Genomic DNA, 23,871 nt, shown 5'->3' with positions numbered 1-23,871 from the left:
CATTGATCCTAGGTAAAAGATACTTATTCTTGGTAGTGATCTTGTTTAACTGTCTATAGTCAATACAAATTCTTAGGAATCCATCCTTATTTTTCATAAACAACACTGGAGCACTCCAGGGTGAGGTACTAAGTTGGATGAAGCCCTTATCTATCAACTCTTGCAACTGTTCTTTAGTTATGTGAACTCAGCAGGTGCCATCCTGTAGGGAGGAATAGAGATGGATCTGGTTTCTAGTAATACTTCAATTTCAAACTCTATTTCCCTATCAGGTAGTAAACTTGGTAGATCATCTGAAAAAACATCAAGAAACTCTCTAATCACGGGCACTAAAGCTAATTCCCTGACCTGACCGTTAAACTCTCTGACATGAGCAAGAAACTCGTGACTACCCCTCTTAAGCAACCTACGAGCCTGTAAGGCAGATATTAAACCTCTAGACATATTTGACTTGTCTCCTCGAAAGACAATCTCTGATCCATCTTGTTCTTTGAACCTAACTAGCTTGTCTCTTCAGTCCAAGGTAACACCATGAGTAGAGAGCCAATCCATTCCTAGAATGACATCACAATCAGTCAAATCTAGAATCACAAAGTCGGCTTGAAGGCACTTGTCCTTAACTATAACTGGACTGAGATAGACTGACTCTGTCATAGACGGATCATACTTGGGCCCACTGACCCAAAGATGACACTTTAGCCTAGAAGCTATTAAATCCAAACTACCTACGATCCTCGAAGAAACAAAAGAATGAAAGGCATAGGGTCCATAAGAGCATACACATTAGAATACTCAATAGTGAGTTTACCTGATACCACTGTGTTTGATGTATTGGCCTCCTGCTATGTCATGGTAAAGATTCGTGCTGGTGCTAAAAGACTTTCTCCTTGGGAACCTGCTAAAAAAAAAAGTCGTCCCTCTTCCTCTACCTTGCCCTCTGCCCTAAGATGTGGCTGAAGCTACTGGTTGGGCCACACTGCCAGAAGCTATCTATTGCATTGTGTCATCTTGGCTACATTGGGATACTCACTAGCCATGTGTCCCTTTTGTATATATTTATAACAAGCTGTAGTCCCAAACCGATAAGGCCTTTTGTGTGATTTTCCATATCTGACACATTCAGAGCTATTTGAACCAGAATTAGAACTACTGCCCATTCTTAAACCAGATTTGAACCTGTTCCAGAACTTATTCTTCTTGGTCTTCTTAGTAAACTTATTCAACTTTCTACTTCCTGTGGCAGTTGCACTTAGAAAAGGGAGATCAAATTTTTCTGTACTCAAGGCCTTGGAACCTGATGCTTGTGCCACTTGTTGCTTCACTCTTCCTTGAATGAGAGCACTAACCTTTATCTTTCTAGTTGCATCCACTATAGTGTGGAAACTTTCTAGCAGCATACACAGAAACTTATCTATGTATTCATCTATACTCATCTCTTCAATCTACCTTAACTACTCAAACTCTATCACCTTCAACTCTTTTGAACTATTTGGAAAAGTTTATCCTGCAAACTTATTTGCAAACTGTTTTCAGGACAAGCTATTCAATTTTGGTTCCATATAATTCTTGAACCACTATTTTGCCTTCTTGCACTTCAAAGTAAACCTGACCATTTGAATGGCTCTACTATCGCTGGCTCCTAACTCATAAATTATCATCTTCACTACTTTGATATACTCAAACGGGTCATCATTCTCCTTATACTTAGGAGCATCATACTTCAGGTAATCTGCCATTTTTACCTTGCTCCCTACTACTTATGGGTTAGGTTGAAAGATTCAAGTACAATAGAAACTAGCTAAGAGAAAGAGTCAAGCATCCAAGTATATTCACAAAAGACAAACTTTATAAAAGCTTAATCGATGAGGATATCGACTAATTAAATGGGGGAGTGATAAGGATCTAAAACCTTGAAGATCAAATTGTAATTTTTAAAAATCATATAAGAATTTGTAATATTGGTAGCAAGTTGAAGATCATAATAGTTATTTATAATTCTTTTTTATTTGTTAATTTTGGAGTTCTACCATTTTTTTATTTTTAAGAAGTGACTAATTAACCATCTATAAACGACTATTGCAGCTAGCTAACAGGTACTATAAGTTAATATTAAGCTACTTCTTGTAGATTTTCCTACTTATAAGTGACATTTATTTATTTTTACATATTATAAATCATGTGATTCTCATATTAATATACAAATTAAGTAATGAAACCTAATTCCCTGGGAAACCACGCATGATATACTTCATATCATAAGAATTAGAAATTTCAAGAGAAACATAATCCATTATTTATACAACACCATCACAACATAAAAACATTAAAATTAAGAACATATAAGTTTGATACGATTAATAACAAGAAAATATTGAATAGTTTATAAGATTCAGCATCGCATCTTCCATTCCATTTCCATCGGAAAAACTCCGATGAAGAAAGAGGAAAAGGAAAGATACAAAAACTAAAAAAAAAAATTCAGAAAAACAAACTCAGTGAAGAAAACCCAGAGAGGATAACGTCAACAAGCAAGGAAATTTTAATAATCGGTGCCGGGAGGCTTGTAGGCAATGAAACTGATGCACTGGACTTGGCGAACATTGTCGAAGCCAATGATCCTAGCGAAGCCATCTGGGTGAGCTTTGATAAGCTCATCAAGCTCCTTCAACACCTGCGATGAATCTGTGCACCCAAACATTGGCAGCTTCCACATTGTCCAGTAACGTCCATCGTAGTACCCTGGTAAGCTACCGTGCGCACGGTACACAAATCCATGCTTCATAATCACAAAAAAAAAAAAAAAAAAAAAAAAAAAAAAAAAAAAAAAAAAAAATTCCTGAAGTCAGTCTCTGCAATTTTCTTCTTTTTATTTTATTTAAAATAGGGGTAAATTTAGAAAAAGAAGAATATAATTAGGGAGTAAATAATAAAGTTAAATTTTTTTTTTGTGAGAGATATTACTATTCATTGATGTTAAATATATACAATTATAAAAGAATGAAAAATAAAAATTGGGGAAAAGTGAAAAAGAGAACCTCCAACTCGAATTCCAAGCAAGGAATCCATCCGGAACGAAGAAGGTAGTCAATTTCACTGGCCAATTGCTCCCTTGAGAGTGGTGGAAGGTATGAGAGAGTCTCAAACTTCTTCTTGCCACGTGTTGGCCATACCTGCAATCCCATTTTTACAGTAATTTATCAATAATTTTTTTAAAAAATATTTTATAAACAACAAAAAAATTCAAATAGTTTTTTTTTTTTTTTTTTTAAAGTTAAGCAGTAAATTTTGAAAATATTTATAACTACATTTTAAATAATTATTTTTTTATAGTTTAATGTTTATTTTATAGATTACTATACAATGATTAATTATCACTTAACTTGCTTTAGCTAAATTTTAAATGTGGAGATATTTATAAAATTAATTTATTATTTTTTAGTTAGGCTTGTTTGTTTAAAAATATATATATTTTTAAAAAATATTTTTCACATTATGATATTTAAGATATTTATAAAATTATTAATAAAAATATTTTTTAAATGAAAAAAAATGAAATTAGTTTTTAAAAAAATTACTTACCAGTTTCAAAAGAAGGGAAATGACTTCTACTTTAAAAAAATATTTTCTAAACTTTTTTTTTTGAACTGAAATATTTTCTAAACTTTAAATATTTTATTAACAGTCAGTTTAAGATGAATTTAATTTTTTTATATTTTAATATTATAATTAAAAATGTATTTTTGAAAAAATATTTTTCTTTAAAAGTGTCGTAGATTTATGTATAGTTTAATTTCACAAAATAAATGCAAACTCAAATAACGAAGACTAAGCTGAAAAGAATTGTATTTTAAAAGTAATTTTTATGAAAAATGTTTTTTAAGAAATTTTTTTATTTTTTAATTTTTAATTATAATTTAAAAAATATTAATAAATTTATATAATAATAATATTAATAACATTCTTAAAATTGATAAAGTAACTTATAAGAAAAATATTTATAAGAAAAATATTTTTCGTTAAAAAAAATTAAAAAAAAAAAGATAATTATGAATAAATTAATGACCTGCATGCATTGGACCCTGCCACCGTTGCTGGCGAGGGAGGTGATATCAGCGGAGGTTTTGGTGGTGGCTGGGAAGGCGGAGGTGGACTTGAGGCCGGTGAATGGTGCCACCATGCTGGCTTGAGCAGGGCTAGCTCTGTTAATGCTAGCCACAGTTGCAGTTGAAAGCATAGAGGTAGCCATTTCAAATTCCCCTTTCTTGCTTACAAGTAGACTTTTGTTGTTCAACCTCTTGCTTGAGTGGTCGAGCAACTCTTCACCTTCTTCCTTTTATAACGCCTTTTGGCTTCTCTTTGCCTTGTCGTTTTGAGAGTGCCATTTCTGATCCAACGGTTCAGGCTTCATTTTCAGGAGTTTAGCTGTTGGATCTTATGATGGCCACATACAGGAGACGTTAGCCTTATCGTTAGGCACTACTCACGGTGTGCCACGTGTACTTATGTCCATAATCTTATCTCATCTCATTTGAGTCCGCAACGCGTTTTATGGCCCTTCATTTTTTTGGGGATAGGACTCTCCTTCCTTTAACTTTGCAGTTATTTATCCTTTTTTCCCTTTATTTATTTTGCAAAATTTTGGAACTTTTTGAGGAATGGAGATTTTGTTAAGATTTCATTACATGATTTTTTTTAAAAAAAATCTTTAAATTTATAAAATTATAACAATTAAATAAATTAATAGTATTTTTTTTTTTATTTTAGGGGCAAGGGTATTGGAGATTATATATATATATATATATGAAGATTGACAATGAACTTTCCAGGCCTTTCCCTTTTTTTTTTTTCAAATAAATATAAAATAAAAACAGTTAAAGAAGAATATTGGGTTTTATATATAAATTTCAAATTTTCAAATTTTCTGTTATTTTCCTGCTTATTACATTTTTGGATTCCTCTCACTGATATGTCAAGAATAGCATGATAAGGAAGTAAAGGCTTATATCACATTTAACTCTGAGTTCCAAAATGCTCTGCATGTCAATTATCTGGTGGACCATCATATCCTCATTTAATTGTTATGTCACACACTAAACCTAACTTATTTTGTGGCCACTATCAATTTTATGCTACAAAAGGCTCTTAATATATCAATATTTTGCCTATTTTTCAAAATGGGAAAAAAAATAATAATGCGTTAAAAGTCTAAGAGATTTGTTCCCTTGCAAAATGGGAATAATCATAGTTGTTCGATACACAGCAAGCTGCAAGTCTTTCCGAAATGATGGAACTGAATCATCAGTGGAAACATGTAGGGTTTATCTGCAAAAATCACCATATCTGAATAGAACTCAATTTTTATACCATAACTAGATGCAAACTCAAAAATATCCGACCTGTGATGCCACATGTAGGGTTTATCTGCAAAAATCATCATATGTTGAATCCAACCTCAATTTTTCATACGATAACTCTGATGCAAACTTGAAAATATCCGATCTATTACCATTCTTGAATGTGATGCACTAGCAAAGAGTCTCTTCTCTTCATGGCTCTTATTCCAAATGCAGTTTATTCTTGTTCTTGTTGACTTACATATCAAAATTTATCAAGCTTGTCCAAATGATAAGTCTGCTTACAGGTCTAGAATACTTGCCCATGATTCTGTTAATCATATGATAGATTTTCTCTAAGATTAAGCAGCAAATTCTCTAACTTGGAGGAGGAGGAAAGAAAAGCAGACTTGAAATATTTGGAGCTTGAAGTTTCATTAAAAGAGATTTGTGCATAAAGGATCTGAAACAAAATTCTTAAACCAGATTATCTCCCAACTCATTAGAGATCCAAGAAACCTGAAAATTGGATTTATACTTCACTTTTGAAGACTTCTCCATCCCCCTCTTATAATTTGCTCTCATCTATCAGTAGACAAAGCACAAATCTAGTAGAGCATTAGCCTTTAGTTTTTCTCCCTCTAAATACAATATGCAAACAAATAGGACAGATATGCAAGCCTGTGACACCTGAAATGCAATTCAATCATTTCAATTACTGGTAAGATTTAATACATGCACTTTGATTTGGCTTGAAATTAAACCCACCTTTCAAGAATCAATGGAGGCAATGGGCAAATGTATCCCAACTCTTAAATAATCAGCACATTACAATTAGTTTAATCTCCACCAAGAATCACTTAAAGAATAAAGTAAAACCTACACTTAGCAAACAATATGCCCAAATTGAAAAATTCAAGGCTTATGATTTTGGGATTGATGCAAATTGATATATAGAGAAGACAATCCAACAGTATCAGGACTCTTGAGCTGATCAAGCTGTTTCTTACCCCGACGAAGCAAATACTCGATGTAGAGGAAATTCTTGCGATCTACATGCTGGGAGTTGTGGCGAAACTCTGCCGATACCATGGATTCAATCTGTCGGCGATCTTCAGGGGATTTCAAACGAGCAGCTCGCAGAAATGCTCGGTAGAGACTAAGCACTTGCTTCTGCATTCCTGAGAGTCTTGGGCCATTCGAGGCTCCCATGGCATCTTCGCAAATCGATACATATCAGGAAACTTCTCCTCCATAAACAAGTCAGAGAAGAGAAGATTGAAGAGAATAAATCTTACCTCGATTGATAGATCAATCGCGAAGGAGTATACGCCGGCGAAACTGATTTCTTTTATATATTCTTCTATAACGTTGAAAATCTCTTTTTCTTTTGGAATGATTGAACAGAAAATCCAAGTTCTGTTGCAGAAACTGGAGGTGGAAGACGAAGAAATGGGCTTGATCTTTTGAAAGTGGAGCTTGAATATTACAAACCCTAATTGGACCTAAATGTTGTGATCCATAATAAATAAATAATTTTAATTTATATATTTAAAACATACAAAAATAAATTAGTATATCAATTTATTGTTAATTTATATATAAATTTTATTTTAATTTAAAATTAAAATTAAAGAAGTGTATATAAATTATAAGACTAATTTATATAGTATAATGTAGTCTTATAAACATTTTAATTTTAATAATTTCATTTAAAATTAAAAAGTTTATATAAATTTTATTTAATTTTAAAAGGAAAAAATGTAATTTTATATGCGCAAAAAGAGATATGACTTTTTATTATTAATTGTGGAATTTATTTTACATATAAATAAATCCTACTAATATAAAAATATTAACTAAAATTATTTTAATTAATTAAAAAATATTTTAAATTTATTTCTTCATTTTTCATTTTTTTACATTTTTTTACTTCCACTTATAAATTTTTAAATATAAAAATTATCATTGCAGTGTAAAGATTTTCAGTTACTTTTTTTTTATTAATTATATCATTAGTCATGATGATAACAAGGAAAATATGAATTATATATTAGATTAAATAATAAGCTTAGATTTGGAGATTCATGAATAGATCAATCTTTCAAACTGCTACTGAATTTATGGACAAACAAGAGACAATCCGACGAATTGAAATATTTTAATAATTAGAGTTAAAGAAAGTAAAAGCGATCCCTATAATAGCGGCAAACAAAATGAAAGCAGAAGCAATACAGGCATCGTGCTGCTAAGCGGTGGAGTGTTGCACTTTAAATTGCGAAAGTCCATTGGCTGAAAGTATTACTAGCTTACACTCTGATTCAAATAGAATGGATATATGGAATCCCGTATGAACAGTAAGGATCATCTTGCAAAGTTAAATACTCTTGGTAATTGATAGCGAAGTAATACTGTGAGAAAAGGGTGAAAAGAATTTATTCAGGAGTGAAATAGAATATGAAATTGACTTAAATTTGGTTGATACAGTTTTTGTATATAAATTTTATATTTCAAAAAGAAAAAAGCCATATTATTGTTTCCATAGATAAAGTGCTATTGGTGAAAATTAAGGAATTATATATATGTATATAGTTAATTTACAACCTGAATTTGAGATGAAATATACAAGCCCTAATTGTTGCTTAATACAAATCTGCCCACCACATTGAGGAATGGAAATGGGGAGAAAATAGACCTAATTAAATGCAAATCTATGATTATAAAACTACATTATACTATAAAAATACATAACAAATTCATAACCCTGAAAATATTATTAAGAAAAAAATTATGAAATAAAAATTTCAATATGTGTTTTCTCTATATTTTACGTCCATCGTCTCGGAGGCTTGATTGAGGAGCTGGTAGTGGTAGTTTTCCTCACATCTGAAAAGAATAGTAATGGAATTGTTAAGTCCGATAGTAAATTTTTCATAATTTTTATTATTTTTTTAGTTATTCTAAAATTATTATTTATTTTTTTAAATTATAATAATATATAAATCGACTATTATAATTTCATTTAATTTTATTTTACTTATAAGAAATTTTCCAAAAATATATTTTAATATTTAATAAAATTTAATATATTTAAAATAATATAATTAAAAAATTAATAAAAAAATTATATTTCTTAATATATGTAAAAATATAAAGTGAATAAAAATTATAAAAAGTTTTTTTTATTAATTATTTAATAAATAAATAAAAATAACATTTTATTATCGAAATAAACACCTTAAAGTTATACTACTTTTTTATTATTCGTCGTAGCAAAATTATTAAATATATCTTTTATCAAATTGAAAAAGTATTCGATTTTTAAATACAAATGAATAGATCTTCAATATTATGACGGAATGAAAATATAAGAATTAAATGGTTGAGTTTTAAAAATAAAAGAAATGGGTTAATATTAACATAATTTAATGATGAAAAAATAATTTATCCTTGATTTTACTTACTTGTTGGTGCTTTTGATGTGTCTCTTCCCATTGATACTGTAAGTTGCCCTAACTTTTGTAGGCTCCGAGGCCTAGGTAGCATTCTCTTCCTGCAACAAAATAGATTTGGATGGATGAGTATATTGAATCCTTCATTCTCTTGCTACATACTCTCTCTCTCAGGTTTTGTCCGTACCATTCGTTAAATTTCAAAGAGAGTGAGGGATAATTTTTTGTATATATGAACATAGGATAACTTGCCTGTCCACTGTTTTTGTGGCTTTTTCTACTGGGATTTCAGGTTCTGCTCCGACAGAATGATAACTCTCAGAACAATCACTTAGTCTATCATCATGGTCCCCTTCTGCAGATCTTAAAGATTCAGCATCCTGGCTCACGTCTCCAGCAAAATATCTTGAATGCTTGAGAAATTTTCTTTGTTGTTTAAAATCGTCTAGTGACTGCTGAGAATCAACTTCAGAATGATAATCACTGTTTTCTAAATAATCATAGATCGCCTTTGAGGATTGCTTTTGGAGTGCATCATGTGAGGAATATCCGTGCTTCAGTGGACCTGTTCCTTGCTTTTCGCCATGGGCACTAGGATAAGAGCTTTTTAGATCTTTAAGCAATTGTAATTGCTCAATCTCCCCATCTTTTTTTGATATTGTGTCTTTAAGAGATGCCACCTGCAGATGAAAGTTCATAAGCAATGTTGCATATATACAAAAACAACCAAGTTTTAGTCGAAAACTAAATGAGGTCAGCTATACAGATCTTTTTTCAACATTAGCTCTGGTAGATACTGAGTTCGCACTGTGCTCTGAAGGTAAAATTCATTTCTAAGGTTGAATCATATATAAAAAAAAATGTTAAAATGAGATTAATGGAAAAATATAATGAAGAAAAAGAAACCTGATCCATTAATTCTCTAACGTTGCCGTCTTTACTGCTTCGTGCTGCTCCTAGCTCAACTCCTGAGACTCTTTCTGCGAACTTTAAGGTACTCATAGTTTCAGCATATGAACTTACATCGGGGTTGAGCTGCACAAACATAAGTGTCTTTGCTTGACCTCCTGCAACAAGAAGAAACCCGGAAAAAAAAAATCCATCAAGTCTAGTCGAAGTATGCTGCTGCATGCGCTGCTGTGTCATATAGAATTAGAACTTCAAAGATAGTTTTTGACAGATTGAAGATATTGAAAACAATACCTAAAGAGGTTTGAAGGAGCTGAGTTAGCTTGCTATTCCTATAGGGTACATGAGAACTCTTTTGTGCTAGAGCGAAAATGACATCTCCAAGGGCAGATAGAGATTTGTTTATGTGTTGTGCTTCTCTAAGCCTATCTCCTGTTACTTCCGAGCGATCTACCCTTTCACTTCCAGCTAAATCCACCAAATGAAGATTACCCTGTGAAGTATCGCCAGTATGCAAGTCCTTCCCACGAACATTAATACTGACAACGCTGTATGCATAGATCTAAATGATCTTCTCAACATGTTTTAAAGAATTTCATAATACGAAAGAATAGATATGGTACTAGGATGTGTAAGAACCTGTGTGAGCGGCTGCTTCTTTCGTTCAAGGCAGTGGCACTAACAGCTCTGTTGTTGAATCCAATTTGCATTAGTTCTATAACATCTGAAGGTGATCTTACAGGGTGCAAGCTAGCATCAGGAACAGCTAACCCATGTTGTTGGGTACTAGACTTGATCCCAAGTGTGTGCAAATCAAGGGAAACAAAAACTTCAAGAATATTGCACTCTTCATTAAAATAGAACAATTATTTGATTGCATAGATACATCAATCATCAATCAATTTAGTGAAAAAGGTGGCTTGTGGGTAAGATGTGAAAGTAAAAAAACTAAAGGCTGCATAATTTAGAGTTAAACGAATCTGAATCTGATTAAAAAGGATATTTTTTCTGAGAACCATCAGTTACTAGCAGATCACGTAATTGTTCGTTATATATTTCAAACATTTGTACTCCAACTTCATACATAAAAGAAGTGCTTCTGTTTTGAGAGATATTGAAAAGATCGTTGAGTGCTCGATAATTAACCCCCCATTCTTCTTTTGTTGCTCCATTAGGACCAGTCTGGAGCAAACAGTCAAGTTGAATTAGCATCAATTAATATATTGTAGCATTTTTCATGAAACTTAAAAAGATTTTATCAAATTCATACCATTGTGTAAGTTTTCCCTGAACCAGTCTGTCCATAAGCAAATATGCACACATTATATCCATCAAGAACACAGCGAATCAACGGTTGTGTATCCGAAAATACATCCGCTGACAACATTCAGAATGATTGGCACGTCAGATATTGCAATATTGCAATTGTTGCTCACACAAACAGATTCAAGTAAATTTTCATTTCTGAGAATTATATTTACCAGTAATTTAAAAAATATACCTTGAGTGGAATTTGGACCATAGACCTTATTGAACCGAAACAATCGGTTGCCATCCTTCCCTGGTTTGGAAGGATTTGCAACAACCAACTCTCCATTTTGACCAACATACTCTATCGTTGTCTGTTTTTCAGCCTGACCAGGATTCAATGGCCTTATCCGACAATAAACTCTAATATTTCCTGTATCAAAGAACTAAAATTGAAAAATTATCTTGAAATATGCACCAATTACAATCCTGTTCAGAAAAGACCAAAGGGTGGCACCTTTTAAATCTTGCAGCTCATTGAACAGCTTCCGATTTTCAGCAAGAACTAAATGGTAGTTCTCACTTTCAACTGCTAAACTTTTAAACTTTAATTCTGAAATAAATTATAAATTAAATCTTTAAGGGATGGCCATCACTACTTGCATATAAGGAAAAAAAAGTGATTAACCAACCAACCTAGGCAATTAAAATCCTCTGAATGTCTCTTTTGCGCTTTCGAAATTTCGCGCTTGATGCACTGTGACGACGACCTTAATTCCTAGAGGTTTTCATGTGTTTAGTAATATGAATACTCTGAAATATAAATGTAGAAGAAAGCAGGCACGAGAGGAGAATACCTGCAGTGCACCAAACTGAAACTCTGCCAAACTCTGGAAAATCAGGTCTTTCTTATTCCAGCTTTGTTTTTGCGACTTAGAATATGACTCAAGCACTTTCACCTTGTTCCTTGATTCTTCCAAAAGTTGCACAAGCTCTTGTAACCTCTTCTCAAGATCTGCTTTAGCGTCGTTAGCTTCTGTTTCCATTTGCAAACAACGAAGTTCGCAAGTCTTTTTAGTTATTTCCAGTTCTTGTTTCAATGCTGAAAGTTCATTATTTATTTGCTCCTTCTCTTTAGCCAATTTAACCATATTTTCCTCCTCAACTTTTCTCTTTTCATCCATTTTAGACTTCTCCAGTTCAAGTGTCCTTTTCGCTATTTCCAACTCATTCTTCAACGTCGAAAGTTCAATGTTTGTTTGCTCCTTCTCTTTCATTAATCTAACCACATATTCCCCTTGTGTACCTTTTTCATCCATTTTTGACTTCCTGGGTTCAGGTGTCGTTTTGGCCATTTCCAGTTCTTGCTTTAGTTTTGAAAGTTCATTATCTGTTCGCTCCTTCTCTTTCATCAATTTCATCACATCTTTCCCCATGTGTTTTCTTTTTTCATCCATTGTGGGCTTCTCATGTCCCAGTGTCTTTTTGACCATTTCTAATTCCTGCTTCAATGTAGAAAGTTCAAGATTTGTCTGCTCCTTCTCTTGCCTCAATTTTGCTACATCTTCCTCCTCAGTTTTCCTTCTTTCATCCATTTCAGACATCTCAAGGTCAAGCATCCTCCTGGCTCTTTCCAATGCTTGCTTCAATGTGGAAAGTTCAAGATTTGTTTCCTCCTTCTCTCTGATCAATTTTATTATATCTTCCTCCTCACCTTTCTTCTTCTCGTCCATTCTGGACTTCTCAAGCTATAAAGACAAAAGAAGATCACAATTATAATGATAAACCATACCTAAAAAAGAGAGAGAGAAGAGAAGAGAAAAAAAAAACTTTTCAAGTAAAATGTATGCATCTGATCCACAATAAAATGAGGAAAGTGGAGACTAAGATGTGTTAAGTGACAATATAAAATTTAGTATTATAGTGACACAACTTTTAGAAGCAGCATGTAAGAAATAAAAAACCCCATGCTGCAAAAAAAATCAGATACAAGCAATTCATCCTTTGACGTTGTATGAACTAACTGAATTTTCTCCGAGTCATACCTTTATTTGTTGAAGCTGGCCCTTGACAATCTGTGACAAATTGAATTATTTTACTAATTAGATAAATAGATGTATCCATATATAGTGGACATGCATCCATTTCTTCTACCAACAAGGAAAAAAGAAAATTGGCATACCAAAGTCTCTTCACCAGTTCCAGAAGCAAGGGTTTCAAGAACTCTGATTCGTGATTGGTACTTTTCTTCACGAGCCTTGAACAAGTTGTTTTGCTGAAAGTGGAGTGATAAAGAAATCATCATAGAAAAACAAAAGTAAAAACCATTATATGTGAAATGAGAAAACGTTCATTACAGTTCTTAAGTGTTCTGCTTGAGTTGAAATACGCCGTTCAATCTCCTGCACGACTTTTCTCAAAAGGCATGCCACACGCTGCACCAAAAAGTAACATTAGAACCTGCTCCTAAAATTATTCTTATAGAGAACTATATATGTGCATGCATACATGCATAAGACAGGTTGCACACATATGTAGATACACATATATTATTAGTATAGATTGAAATGTGTGTTTGCGTTACACCAATGTGCCTTCACATTGCATACATGAGGTATTTCGCCATTCTTTCTTTCAATGCTTTCATCCAGAATTCCATTCACAACGCTCAAAAGTGACTGAGTTGGTGCATTCTGCACAGAGGTTTTTAAACAGAATTAAAACAGGATATAGAATTCTGAATAGAATGACAATTACATAAACAAAAAGTGGAAAATAATGAATGTCCATATACAAAGACTGAGGTCATACATCCAAACTATTTGATCTCATCATCTCCGAAATCTTTGCAGCAGGAAGATCTGCATAGCGCCCTTGTTTCAATTGAAACACCTCATGGAACTTATGTCCAATATGATGCATCAATGCAGTTGATGCCTCTGTAGAAGGAGAGAGATTAAGAATTTAAGAAACCACATGTAAATCTCTAAAAAGAGGTTTCTCAAGTTGATAATCTTTGAGAATAATATATCCTCATTTCACAAAGCAGACGATCAGCTTGAAATTATTCTACATACAAAGACAGGACGATACCTGTCATGCCAGGACTACTCAGAGCTCGTTGGAATTTTAAATATTGCAAAGCCCTCATCCTTCCTTCTCCAGACTGTGGAGACTCAAGCCCACGAGAAGATACACTCTCACAAGGACTTCCACCTCTGGTAGTTGTACTAGTGACAGAAAAATTGTCTCCCTCGTTGGCAACTTGTGCTTTAAGTGCTAAAAGGCAATCCACAACAGGCTTCATAGATCCCTGCAAATATGAATAATAAAGCATAGAGAGATAGAAATGAGTTAGAGTTGACAGATTATAATTCAAAAAGTGCTGCACTGAAACTTATAAAGAAATGATAATTTCAAATATTTTTTTCTTTTCAAAACTTTTAATGAAACATGGTTGAAAACTTGCTTACACTGTGACTTAGCAGTAAAATATTCATGTGGATAAAAAAAGTAATCGAGAATCAAAATCTTTATTTTCTGAATTGGGAATCGATAATCGAATCAAATGGTAAGAATTCATTTTGATTTAAGATAAAAATATTACATTGAGAAGAATTAGTCATTTATATTTGGGATACCTTCTCTAGGTCTGATACTTCAAATTGGTTGATCCCCAATTCACCCATAGCCGCTAGAAACTTTTTGATGTTTTCTGAGCATGATGGTGTAGAATGATCAGAGGCATCCTAAAATAGAAAAATAAACTGTGAAATCGATAGAACTCAAAGAATAACTTTACAAAACACAGTCTCAACAAATCTACAACCTCACTGACAGAACCAGGTCTAAGCTTCTTCAGTATTTCAAGTAGAACAGTGCCATCAAACAAGCAGATTCTTAACTCCTCAGATGAAGATTTTAATGGCAAGTTCAAATTAGGGACAATACTATTCATCCACTCTATCAATATTATTTGCTGCTTTGCTGGAGATGGGCAAAAGTAGAAGCAAATAAGAATGCTAATGGGAAACTTAGTTCAAGAAACAAGGGCACTGAAAGATATAAAGGAACTCAACTTTGCTTACCCTCAGTATCATCTTTAATGATTATAGTCGATTCGAAAACACCTGAAGTACCAGAAAATTTGGGGCTGTTGGCTCTTCCATATTGTTTTATGAGGTTATCCGACGTCGAATTCATAGTGGAAACTAGGAAGGGGCATTTAGCTTCAAATCCAATTATCAAAACACTCTAAATGTACAATTGTCCGACTTTGTCGCTAGCAGTCCTGCAAAGTAATTAATATGAACATTACAAGCAAAATCTATTTGTTCAAAATGATCAAAGAAAATTGCACTAATTAATCAATTATTGCCATTAGTTTATATTCCAAAATTATTAACCTTCACAACTACTTTCTGGCAAAGCCAGCACCCTTTTTCCTCTCTTATGTTATTTAGTACTTTCAGGTGAGAGTTATGGGTTCAATATCTAGCCCTTTCTTCTAAAGAACATTAACAAGATAAAAAAAAAATCCTAAAGTTTGGATCCATTAAGGGCAGGCATGTAAATCTATTTCAGGATTTTATGAACATAAGTGTATGTACATATACATGCAATGTGTGAAATTTTGCAATGAAAATTTGCATACCTGATCTGCAGAATGCAGAAATAGTTGAATAGACCTTGCAGGAACATTTCCCTTTCAGCATGAGAAGAAACTCATATCAAACCAAAGTTTTCTTAATGAATTTTGAAGCCCTGAAAAGGGAAAAATGACAATTTAAAAACAAAGATAAGAAGAACCCAAAAAAGAAAAAAGTTATTTATGCAATATAAATATGAACTTCCTTTCCATGAGCACAAATTTACTAGTGAAGAAAATAGTAATCACATCAATAGATAAATTCAGCTCTAAAGAGAAGGAATGCAAGTTTCAAAATGACGAATCAGGCATTGGAGTTAGCTGAAACATTCAAGCAGATTATCAGACAATCATAATTCAATTCCTTTTCCTATTTTTTTTCAGAAAAAAAGAAAAAAATCTGAAATTCTCATAATGTTCATCTCCAAAACAAGAATTTGATGTGAAAAACAGAATACCCAGAATATGATTACCAGAACTAAAACAAAAAATGCACAGACAAGGAAATATTACATTAATGTAGACAAAAAGAAGAAAAGCATTAATAATGAAATAATCAAGATTCATATTACCAACCTGAGAAAGGCAGAAAGATGGGAGAGACGTGAAGCTGTGCACGTTGTTTAACGTAAGAACAATGAAGGTGTTTGTCATGTCAGAAAGAGAGAGAAAATGTTTCTAATGGAGACTTTTAGATTTTTTTTGAAAATTTTAGTTAAGATTTGTTTGGTATTCCGTGTACCATTGGTGGTGTTTGTTCTTGAAGAGTAAGAGAATTGAAGAGACCATGCGCAAAAGTAGGAGTGTGAGTCTGTGTAGGTCTCTAATAATTTCATGTGAGCTTTTGCCACGTCTTCTCTTCTATTCTTTGGTAGTCAGTGAAATGTGGAAACTGGTCTTTCCCCCCTTGGCCTTCTTTTGTTTTTCTAACCATAAATCATCTTTCCACCACCACTCTTCACAATAACTTTTCTTTTAATGATTTCTTTTAGAAAACAAACAAATCATTATTATTGGATGGTATATTTTTAATGTAATCTTTAAATTCTTTTAATTATAATTAGTATAAAAAAATTATGCAGAATTAATTTTATATATACTTTCTCAATATATATATATATAAATTATTTTATAAATTTAGAATTTAAATAATAAATACTTTTTCAAATTTTGAATAATTAATTAAATTAAATATTTACACATTTTAATGATTTTATTTAAATGTTTTAATTTAATAGAAAATTGAAGAATTTGTGTAAATTTTACCAAAATTAAAAATCAGAATTGGGAGAACGTGCAAGGCGTATCGACAAGTTAAAATGCCCGAAGATGAAGCCCAATCCAAAACCATGACCCAAATCCAACCTCGTCGTCTCCTCCCAAAATCAAAGCTTCGAGTGACTATTGAGCGGTGAGGCACAGAAGACGAGTATAGTATCCAGAGAAAAAAAAATACAGCGAAATGGGAAGGAAGACCGGCGTAGCAGAGTTCGAAGAATCGCCGCCCGATGACTTTGATCCGTCGAATCCATATAAGGATCCGGTGGCGATGTTCGAGATGAGGGAGCATATTGTCAGGGAGAAGTGGATTGATATAGAGAAGGCCAAGATCTTGAGGGAGAAGCTCAAATGGTGTTATCGCATCGAAGGCGTTAACCACCTCCAGAAGTGCCGCCACCTCGTTCAACAATATCTCGACTCCACTCGCGGCATTGGCTGGGGCAAGGACCAGCGTCCTCCCTCTCTCCACGGTGCCTTTTCTTTTTCTTTCCTTCCTTCCGTTTCTTTTCAGCCCTTGGAATTTGAACTCTGCTTACAAGGGAAATACTAATTTTTTTTGCTTTGATTTATCCATTTTGCGTTTCAGGTCCTAAGGTGGAGGCAGCTGCTTCTGAGTGAATGGTCTGCATTAAGGTAATATTAGATTGTACTTTTACTAAATTGTGATCGTTGTGAAGTATGTTTTAGCTGTGATTGTTGATTCTCTATCTGTGAACCTATTATGATGAGAAATTGTTGCATTTGTCCAATTGCTGTTGCGGGATTTTGTTTACGTGGTTTTCTATCGATATCTAGGGCTCAACTTAGAAGGAATGGGGAATGACTGTACCCTGTTTCATGATTGATTCGTAGGGATAAAGTCTTCCTTCCTTAAAGCAATGATACTGGTTTCAAGTGCTTTTCAAAACTTCTAGAATGCTGGGGAAGTTTTACTTTTGACAAGTAGAAGATGGGGAAAAGAAGCTGAGCATAAGAGTGACTAGGATCCATACATCGGATAAATTTTCTGGGATCCATACATAGGATAAATTTTATGTGCACAAGTGCTTGTTTTCGATTGAGGTTAGGAGATGATATGTTAGGTTTTATCTTCTTGCAAATGTTAGGCTAAGAGTTTAATGTTGTATATTTCCAGCATTTGAGTATTTTTCTGTGGGGATGGAGTATGGAGGATGGTAATGTTATAGACTTGGGCTTTACAGCAGATGGTTGGTTTTGTTTGGAACGTAAGAAGGATACAAAATAACATAAGATAATTTAGCACCCAATGCTAATTTAGAGTCAATATGTTTATAATCTTCTTGGTATTAATAGGTTGTTAAATGAAAGTTGTTGAGTTTGTTATGTTAGTTATGGTACTTAATGGGTTGATACATACACTGTCTACTATCCATTGTTTATGTCTAGGACTGCTGTAATACCTAAACCTGACCAATGCATAAGTCAGTCATGCTCTATTAGGGGGTGAGCAATTGGTCAGTTTGGTTCCAAACCGAACCGAAATCGAAAATCAAATTATATGTTTTAGAGAACCAAACCAAACCAAACCAAAAATAAGAACTAACCAAACTGAATCAAACCGAAATAAATCAGTTTGGTTCGATCACCTAAAACCGATATGGTAAATGTGAATAAACAGATTTCATCCAGAACTACTAATGCAAATTGCCAAAATTTCAATGCTTCAATCAAATCTTCAAGAAAAACCTTAAAATGCATAATTCAATCTTCAACTAAACAATAAATTTCAATCAGAACAACCAAGAACAAGAAGAAGAAATAACAAAGAACAAACCCAGAAATAACACAAACCCATAAAATAATACAAATTCAGAAAGAAAAAAACTAGAAAAATCACAAACAAGCATCTAAGCACGCAGATTTGATGATGTAATTGTGAAATTGGAGAGTTCAAATATGCGAAATTCTCGGTGAGACTGGATGATCTATGACATTCCTCTCCAGTCGGCGACAGATCATTTGCCAAGCGCTCGATAGTCGCCTTGTTGTGCGTGAGAGAGAGAGAAGTTGCTTCCTTGTCGTGAGTGAGAGAGAGAGGTCGCCTTCCTTGCCGTGAGTGAGAGAGAGGGCTAGACGGGTGGAGAGCCGCAACAAATCATGAACAATGTCCTCCCTAAATCCTCACCGTGATTGAGAGAGGGTCAAAGGAGGTGGGGGCTAAGTGAGAGAGAGAGAGGGGGCAGCAAGCAGCAACGACGAGGAAGCTGCTTCTTTGTGAGCGGCAATGACTTGAGGGAGGCAGGAGAGAGGATAGGAAGAATAAAAGGGGTGGCTATACAAATGGGTTAGGGTTCCATTATATTGTTTATATATGAGGCAATTTAGTTCGGTTCGGTTTTCAGTTAAAAACCAAAAACTGCTCAGCCACGTGCTCTATATGATGTAAGAGGCTTAGAAACATAGAAACATCTCTCCTTCTAGCAAGCACTAGGTTTCATTGTTTTTGGGCCTTGGGCTTCATGTTAGTCATTGAGTTAGCTGAATTTCAATAGCTCCTTTAGAGAAAATTACTATTTAGTTCATGTGATATGAAAAAACTCGTTAGTTGATCTTTCGGTATTGAAAAATATATTAAAACGTGTCTAAAATTTTAAAAAGTCTACTAGATAGTCCCAGTGGTGGAGCCACACTTCTATGGGTCCCCCTGGAATTTTCAAAAAGGTTAGTGTCTATTTTGAACTTTTACAAAGATTAGGATCCTTATGAAATTTTGAAAAATCTAGGGTCTCTCTAATAAAATTTACAATTAATTCTTCTTATTTTTTGTTGGTAATAATAAAGCCCTTGACTTATTGCAATTAAGCCTTATTACATTAAGCCCCCTAACTTCACAATTCATTCTAAATTACAGCTTAAATTTTTTATTTTATAACACTTATATTCTATTAAATATATTTATCATTAGAAGGGCTACAAATTTCATTTAATGCTTATTTTTTTTAAAATTAATAAGAAAATATCAATTTTGATGCATACTCTATCTTATTTAATTATTATGATATTTTACTAAATTTAATGAGTTGATAAAAAAATATTTGGATATATAGTTTTACATTTTTTTTATAGTTTCTTTCTAATATCAAAATTGATACAAGTAAAAGAAAATTTAATGCTCACAATACGAAGAGAGTAATTAATAGATATTTTTACAAAATGAGAGGACAACTAATGATTTTTTTTCATGCTACAAGGATTAAATAGTAAAATATTTAACGGTTAAAATTAATGAAATGACTAATTAATAGATTTTTTAAAATTTTAGGGCGTTTTAATTTATTTTTCAAAACCGATGGACCAACTAATGAGTTTTCTCATACCACAGGGATTAAATAGTAAATTTCTCTTTTTTAAATTATGATGTACTGAGCCTAAAGCCCTTTTCTCAAATCAATGAATGTTTTGACCTTTGATTTTTTTTTTAAAAAATATCTATTTCATATAGAAGCCCCTATCTGTGGGGTCCCAATCTCATCATTCAGAATTTTAAATGATAAGATGTTAATGGGACAACAATTTGATATGATGACTCAACTTTGATGGCATGTTTTTGATATTTATTTTGGTTGAGGGGACATTGCAAGGCTTTTTAAAATTAAAAACAAACATGGTGTGTGGGAGAAATAATAGGAGATGAAATTTTTTTAATGATTCATGAGGAGACAATAGAGAGAGAAGTTGCTACAACAGTATTTAGTTTGGTGGAGAAGCTGTTGCAAAGTTTATTAGAAAAAAATGAAAATTTTATGCAATTCTATGGTGTGTGGTGCAACATACAAGGGTGTTTTGGTAGGGCTACCATGCCTTAAAGAAAAAAAGGAGTGTACTTGGACCAGCCTCTTAATTGAATTGGATCCTATTATTGAGGACTTCGGCAAAGCAAAATTCTAATTCCTTGGGACTTGGTAGTTATAATAGGAATTACATAATAATAAGTTGTTAGAATCAAGAATAATAAGATTCTAATATTCCAACAGGGATAATGAATAAATATATTAAATTTCTCTATCTGTAGGATATAGATTCCACCTGATTTGTTATTGTGTGATAAATCATATATTTTGTACATGATAATTGTCACATCACTTTCTTCTCATTGTCTTTGTTGTCATTGTAATATATGCAATTGATGCAGTCATTTGGATGTGAAAATGGCTTAATAATTTAGCTTTTAATCATAGCAAGGAAATAATTTAGCTTTTAATCATAGCAAGGAAATAATTTAAGTTTAAAACATATATGATGTATGTGGTTCTGATTGTGAAATGGATTACTTGGCACCAAGTTGGATATATTTTCTTTCATTATGGTATATATTAGTGCACAAGAGCGAGCATTTCTACTGCTCCCGATCTTTGCAAAGCCGGGGAGGTTCATAAATATGCTCTTTTAATTGTTTGCAAGTCCAAGTGAACATAAAAATAATAATTTGCATAATTGAAGATAAAATGAGGTTTTTTGGTTTTTTTAATGCTTGCAGGTGACTAGAATTAGAAGACGAACTCAAGAAGAGGGGAGAAGCTGTTATATTAGGTTAATGCATTGCTGTTATTTGTGTTTTGCTTAATTTTGGATTATTATCGTCCACAGTGCTAAATTATCTCTTAAGTCCATGTACAGGGACCAGAAATTACTACCTCTGGATCTCATAATCCAGTTCTTTAATGAACATCCAAATAACATCAGTGATGTGGACATAGATGGCCAAGGAATGAAAGCAGCTTAGATAATGAAATAAAAGATTTCCTTTCATTGCTTGCTTTTGTTTAATTGTGATTGCTGATTTGGGGAAGGAGAAAGATACATTGGAATTTTTATATAATTTTTGGGTTGGAGGGATCTTGTAAGATCCGAAAGCTTTCACGTCTTGTGTTTGGAAAAATTTAGTTAATTTGGCTATAATAGCATTTCTGGATGTGAAATCATAAGTTTAAGTAGTGGTGGCGGCCTTGACAATTGGCGGGGTTGTCATTTTCATTGTTTCTTTCTCTTATTCTAGCTTTTAGTTTCGACCTTTTCTTGCACTTAGTCAAATGGTTTTGGGTGTGAGAATTTGAAAATGTTAAGCCGCCTATTGCCTCCCTTGAGTTGAGGATTTGGAGTTCTCTTCCACTTTTTTTTTTTTGGGGCTGGGAAAATAGAATTATTCTATAGAAATTATAACCTAGTCCCTGTTTACAACTCTCCCTGTTTACTCGTTGAAAACAATTTTCCTATTTTTCATTTTCATGCAAAGTTGACAAAAAAAGTTTAATTATTTATTTTGGCCTGAATAGGCTATTCAACCGAGGAAATTTATTTTTTAAAAATAATAATTTTTTATTAAAAATATTTTTCAATAAAATAATTTATTTATTTTAAAGACAGAAAATAATTTTTTTTCTTTTAAGTAGAAAAAGCTATTTCTTTTAAAATGACCTCCTCTTGTTTCTATAGGAGATTTTTTTTTTAAAGTAATTTAATTTTTATTTTAATTAAAAAAAAAATTTTCACTTAAAAAGTTAAAAAAATATATAAAAAATACTTTTTAAAAAATACTTTTTCATAAAACAAAAATCGGGTTAAAAATAGATTGTGCAGCCAAGTCTTTATGCAAAATTATAATTTAAATTCGCATAGATTGTACAAAATTATATTTTAAATTCGCATAGATTGTGCATATACTTAGATGTCGCATGCCAAGTTTTTCTGAATTTATCAATAATATTTTTTTGAGGTTGATGTAAAAGCTATATGGTAGATATTGGCTCTATGAATTTCTTATTATAGTCGTCTCTAACATGAACTTTTTGCTAGCATCAATCTTTTGCTTAAAAACAAAACACAACATAATTAATAGACCCAAAAAAAAAAACAAAGAAAGAAAGAGGGGATACTTTTTGCTTAGATCGTTTGGGTTAGGCTTCCTACATATCCCATAACCTCTTAGTTTTACCTGATTTAGTAAAAACCAAAGCTAAAAACTACATATTTAAGTAAAATACATATGCTTATTAGAGGATCATGGAAGTGCAATGATGGGTTTAGGGACAAAAGTTCATTTGATCTATCTCCAAACTGCTTTGTTTAGATCTTCTCAGCTTTCTGCAAATAATTGTCTATCTCATTCTCGGCAATTAATGAAGAAATCTAAGGACTTTGGCTTTGTGCATATGCCAACTTGTGAAGAACAGAAGAGGAAGAAATTGCCATACTTGCAAGCACATGAACGTTGTAGCTTGTAAAACGTAGTGTCGACTCTGATCTCCTTCACATGATAAAGAAAAATGAAAGTAAACATATTGAACATAAGCTAAGCAAATGTTTTGACTTACCTGGCTTTACGGTTTGAATCTTTGCAGAGATTTAATTAATGGAACAAGATGATTGATGAAGGAGCTCCCTTCAGTCCAATGGGTGAGCGAAGCACAGAAGGAGTTGCTCCCACACCATGCACTTGGCCAAACTTAACATTTTAACATTTCTTTAATGTCAAGTATTGCCATGGTGCATGAGATGGCAGCTCTTGCTGCGATCAGCCCTCCGTATTGGACTGAAAGGAGCTCCCATGCTCTCTCTCTCTGCACTTTTTTCTTGAATATCATCGCAGAATGGAGGTGGTCTTTATATATATATATATTTTAATCCAGTGGAGCCTGGAGGAGAGGATGCTATAGACCAAGGGATCTTCTAATTTGTTTTTGGGTTTGAATCTTGGCATGTGATATTCAGGTGGTTTTGTTCTTATGCAACAATTTTCTTTAAAATAAAAAATAAAATATTTAAGACTCAATAAATTTAAGATTTCTGAAAACAATCTTTTTTTTAATCACAGTTATTATTGATTCATTACACTAAAACTAAATAATATTCTCCACATACTAAGAAAATATGTATTTTCGGTAATTATTTACTCTACATATCAAAATTAAATTTTTGACTAAAAAAATATCAAACCATTCTTATTAAATTTTTTAATTTTTTAAAAATTCATTAATTTGTC

At 32.7% G+C, this 23,871-nt stretch overlaps 4 protein-coding genes and 1 long non-coding RNA gene across 10 annotated transcripts; 1 reads left to right on the top strand and 4 right to left on the bottom strand.

Moving 5' to 3' along the window:
* Positions 1–2,269: 2,269 nt before the first annotated feature.
* LOC110627565 (ribulose bisphosphate carboxylase small subunit, chloroplastic-like) lies at positions 2,270–4,413 on the bottom strand. The gene is made up of 3 exons (XM_043953813.1): positions 4,064–4,413; positions 3,036–3,170; positions 2,270–2,776 (listed from the first exon to the last, which is right to left on the bottom strand). Exons 1-3 carry the CDS (start codon positions 4,244–4,246, stop codon positions 2,540–2,542), a joined length of 555 nt encoding a protein of 184 aa, XP_043809748.1. The 5' UTR covers positions 4,247–4,413; the 3' UTR covers positions 2,270–2,539.
* Positions 4,414–4,827: 414 nt separating this feature from the next.
* On the bottom strand, positions 4,828–6,842 carry LOC110621011 (succinate dehydrogenase assembly factor 1, mitochondrial). Of its 4 annotated transcripts, XM_043953826.1 has the most exons (4): positions 6,632–6,842; positions 6,344–6,550; positions 5,397–5,421; positions 4,828–5,322 (listed from the first exon to the last, which is right to left on the bottom strand). In XM_043953826.1, the coding sequence occupies exons 2-4, from the start codon at positions 6,543–6,545 to the stop codon at positions 5,319–5,321; spliced, it is 231 nt and encodes a 76-aa protein (XP_043809761.1). In that variant the 5' UTR covers positions 6,546–6,550; positions 6,632–6,842; the 3' UTR covers positions 4,828–5,318. The 4 variants fall into 4 exon arrangements, with proteins under 4 accessions (XP_043809761.1, XP_043809755.1, XP_043809757.1 ...); XM_043953820.1 differs by having other exon boundaries at positions 4,828–5,421; XM_043953822.1 differs by having other exon boundaries at positions 4,828–5,421; positions 6,344–6,842.
* A 1,102-nt stretch (positions 6,843–7,944) lies between these two features.
* LOC110623578 (kinesin-like protein KIN-14P) lies at positions 7,945–16,024 on the bottom strand. The gene is made up of 22 exons (XM_043955385.1): positions 15,597–16,024; positions 15,031–15,233; positions 14,772–14,929; positions 14,584–14,691; positions 14,036–14,255; positions 13,754–13,881; positions 13,552–13,635; positions 13,300–13,377; positions 13,125–13,217; positions 12,988–13,017; positions 11,800–12,690; positions 11,639–11,720; positions 11,460–11,555; positions 11,196–11,375; positions 10,965–11,071; positions 10,698–10,876; positions 10,334–10,498; positions 9,989–10,242; positions 9,692–9,852; positions 9,038–9,465; positions 8,798–8,886; positions 7,945–8,219 (listed from the first exon to the last, which is right to left on the bottom strand). Exons 2-22 carry the CDS (start codon positions 15,143–15,145, stop codon positions 8,161–8,163), a joined length of 3,705 nt encoding a protein of 1,234 aa, XP_043811320.1. The 5' UTR covers positions 15,146–15,233; positions 15,597–16,024; the 3' UTR covers positions 7,945–8,160.
* A 903-nt stretch (positions 16,025–16,927) lies between these two features.
* LOC110617428 (NADH dehydrogenase [ubiquinone] 1 beta subcomplex subunit 10-B) lies at positions 16,928–21,641 on the top strand. 3 transcript variants are annotated; one of them, XR_006349916.1, is made up of 4 exons: positions 16,930–17,341; positions 17,458–17,504; positions 21,370–21,422; positions 21,510–21,641. XR_006349916.1 is itself a non-coding variant. In XM_043953811.1 (3 exons), exons 1-2 carry the CDS (start codon positions 17,053–17,055, stop codon positions 17,487–17,489), a joined length of 321 nt encoding a protein of 106 aa, XP_043809746.1. In that variant the 5' UTR covers positions 16,928–17,052; the 3' UTR covers positions 17,490–17,504; positions 17,724–18,156. The 3 variants fall into 3 exon arrangements, 2 of the variants coding, with proteins under 2 accessions (XP_043809746.1, XP_021615882.1); XM_043953811.1 differs by lacking the exons at positions 21,370–21,422; positions 21,510–21,641 and adding an exon at positions 17,724–18,156 and having other exon boundaries at positions 16,928–17,341; XM_021760190.2 differs by having other exon boundaries at positions 21,370–21,641.
* Positions 21,642–22,636: 995 nt separating this feature from the next.
* On the bottom strand, positions 22,637–23,541 carry LOC122721797. The gene is made up of 2 exons (XR_006348582.1): positions 23,204–23,541; positions 22,637–23,136 (listed from the first exon to the last, which is right to left on the bottom strand). It is a non-coding gene; the product is annotated as an uncharacterized LOC122721797 (long non-coding RNA).
* Positions 23,542–23,871: the final 330 nt, after the last annotated feature.

This window comes from Manihot esculenta, chromosome 1, assembly GCF_001659605.2.
Source record: "Manihot esculenta cultivar AM560-2 chromosome 1, M.esculenta_v8, whole genome shotgun sequence".
NCBI classification, from domain to species: domain Eukaryota; kingdom Viridiplantae; phylum Streptophyta; class Magnoliopsida; order Malpighiales; family Euphorbiaceae; genus Manihot; species Manihot esculenta.
This window is presented reverse-complemented; position numbering and strand designations above follow the sequence as displayed.

Bases quoted from the DNA above. Each gene is read 5' to 3' on its own strand.
- LOC110627565 (XM_043953813.1), bottom strand. From the start codon at position 4,246: ATGGCTACCTCTATGCTTTCAACTGCAACTGTGGCTAGCATTAACAGA. The intron at 3,171-4,063 runs GTCATTAATTTA...ATGGGATTGCAG, and splicing joins GCAGGGTCCAATGCATGCAG to GTATGGCCAACACGTGGCAA. The intron at 2,777-3,035 runs GTTCTCTTTTTC...GTGATTATGAAG, and splicing joins GCTTGGAATTCGAGTTGGAG to CATGGATTTGTGTACCGTGC.
- LOC110621011 (XM_043953822.1), bottom strand. From the start codon at position 6,545: ATGGGAGCCTCGAATGGCCCAAGACTCTCAGGAATGCAGAAGCAAGTG. The intron at 5,422-6,343 runs GTAAGAAACAGC...TGATTTTTGCAG, and splicing joins CGAGTATTTGCTTCGTCGGG to ATAAACCCTACATGTGGCAT.
- LOC110623578 (XM_043955385.1), bottom strand. From the start codon at position 15,145: ATGAATTCGACGTCGGATAACCTCATAAAACAATATGGAAGAGCCAAC. The intron at 13,018-13,124 runs GTATGCCAATTT...AATTTGTCACAG, and splicing joins GAACTGGTGAAGAGACTTTG to ATTGTCAAGGGCCAGCTTCA. The intron at 9,853-9,988 runs GTATTGTTTTCA...TTCTTGTTGCAG, and splicing joins GCTCCTTCAAACCTCTTTAG to GAGGTCAAGCAAAGACACTT.
- LOC110617428 (XM_021760190.2), top strand. From the start codon at position 17,053: ATGGGAAGGAAGACCGGCGTAGCAGAGTTCGAAGAATCGCCGCCCGAT. The intron at 17,342-17,457 runs GTGCCTTTTCTT...TTTGCGTTTCAG, and splicing joins GCGTCCTCCCTCTCTCCACG to GTCCTAAGGTGGAGGCAGCT.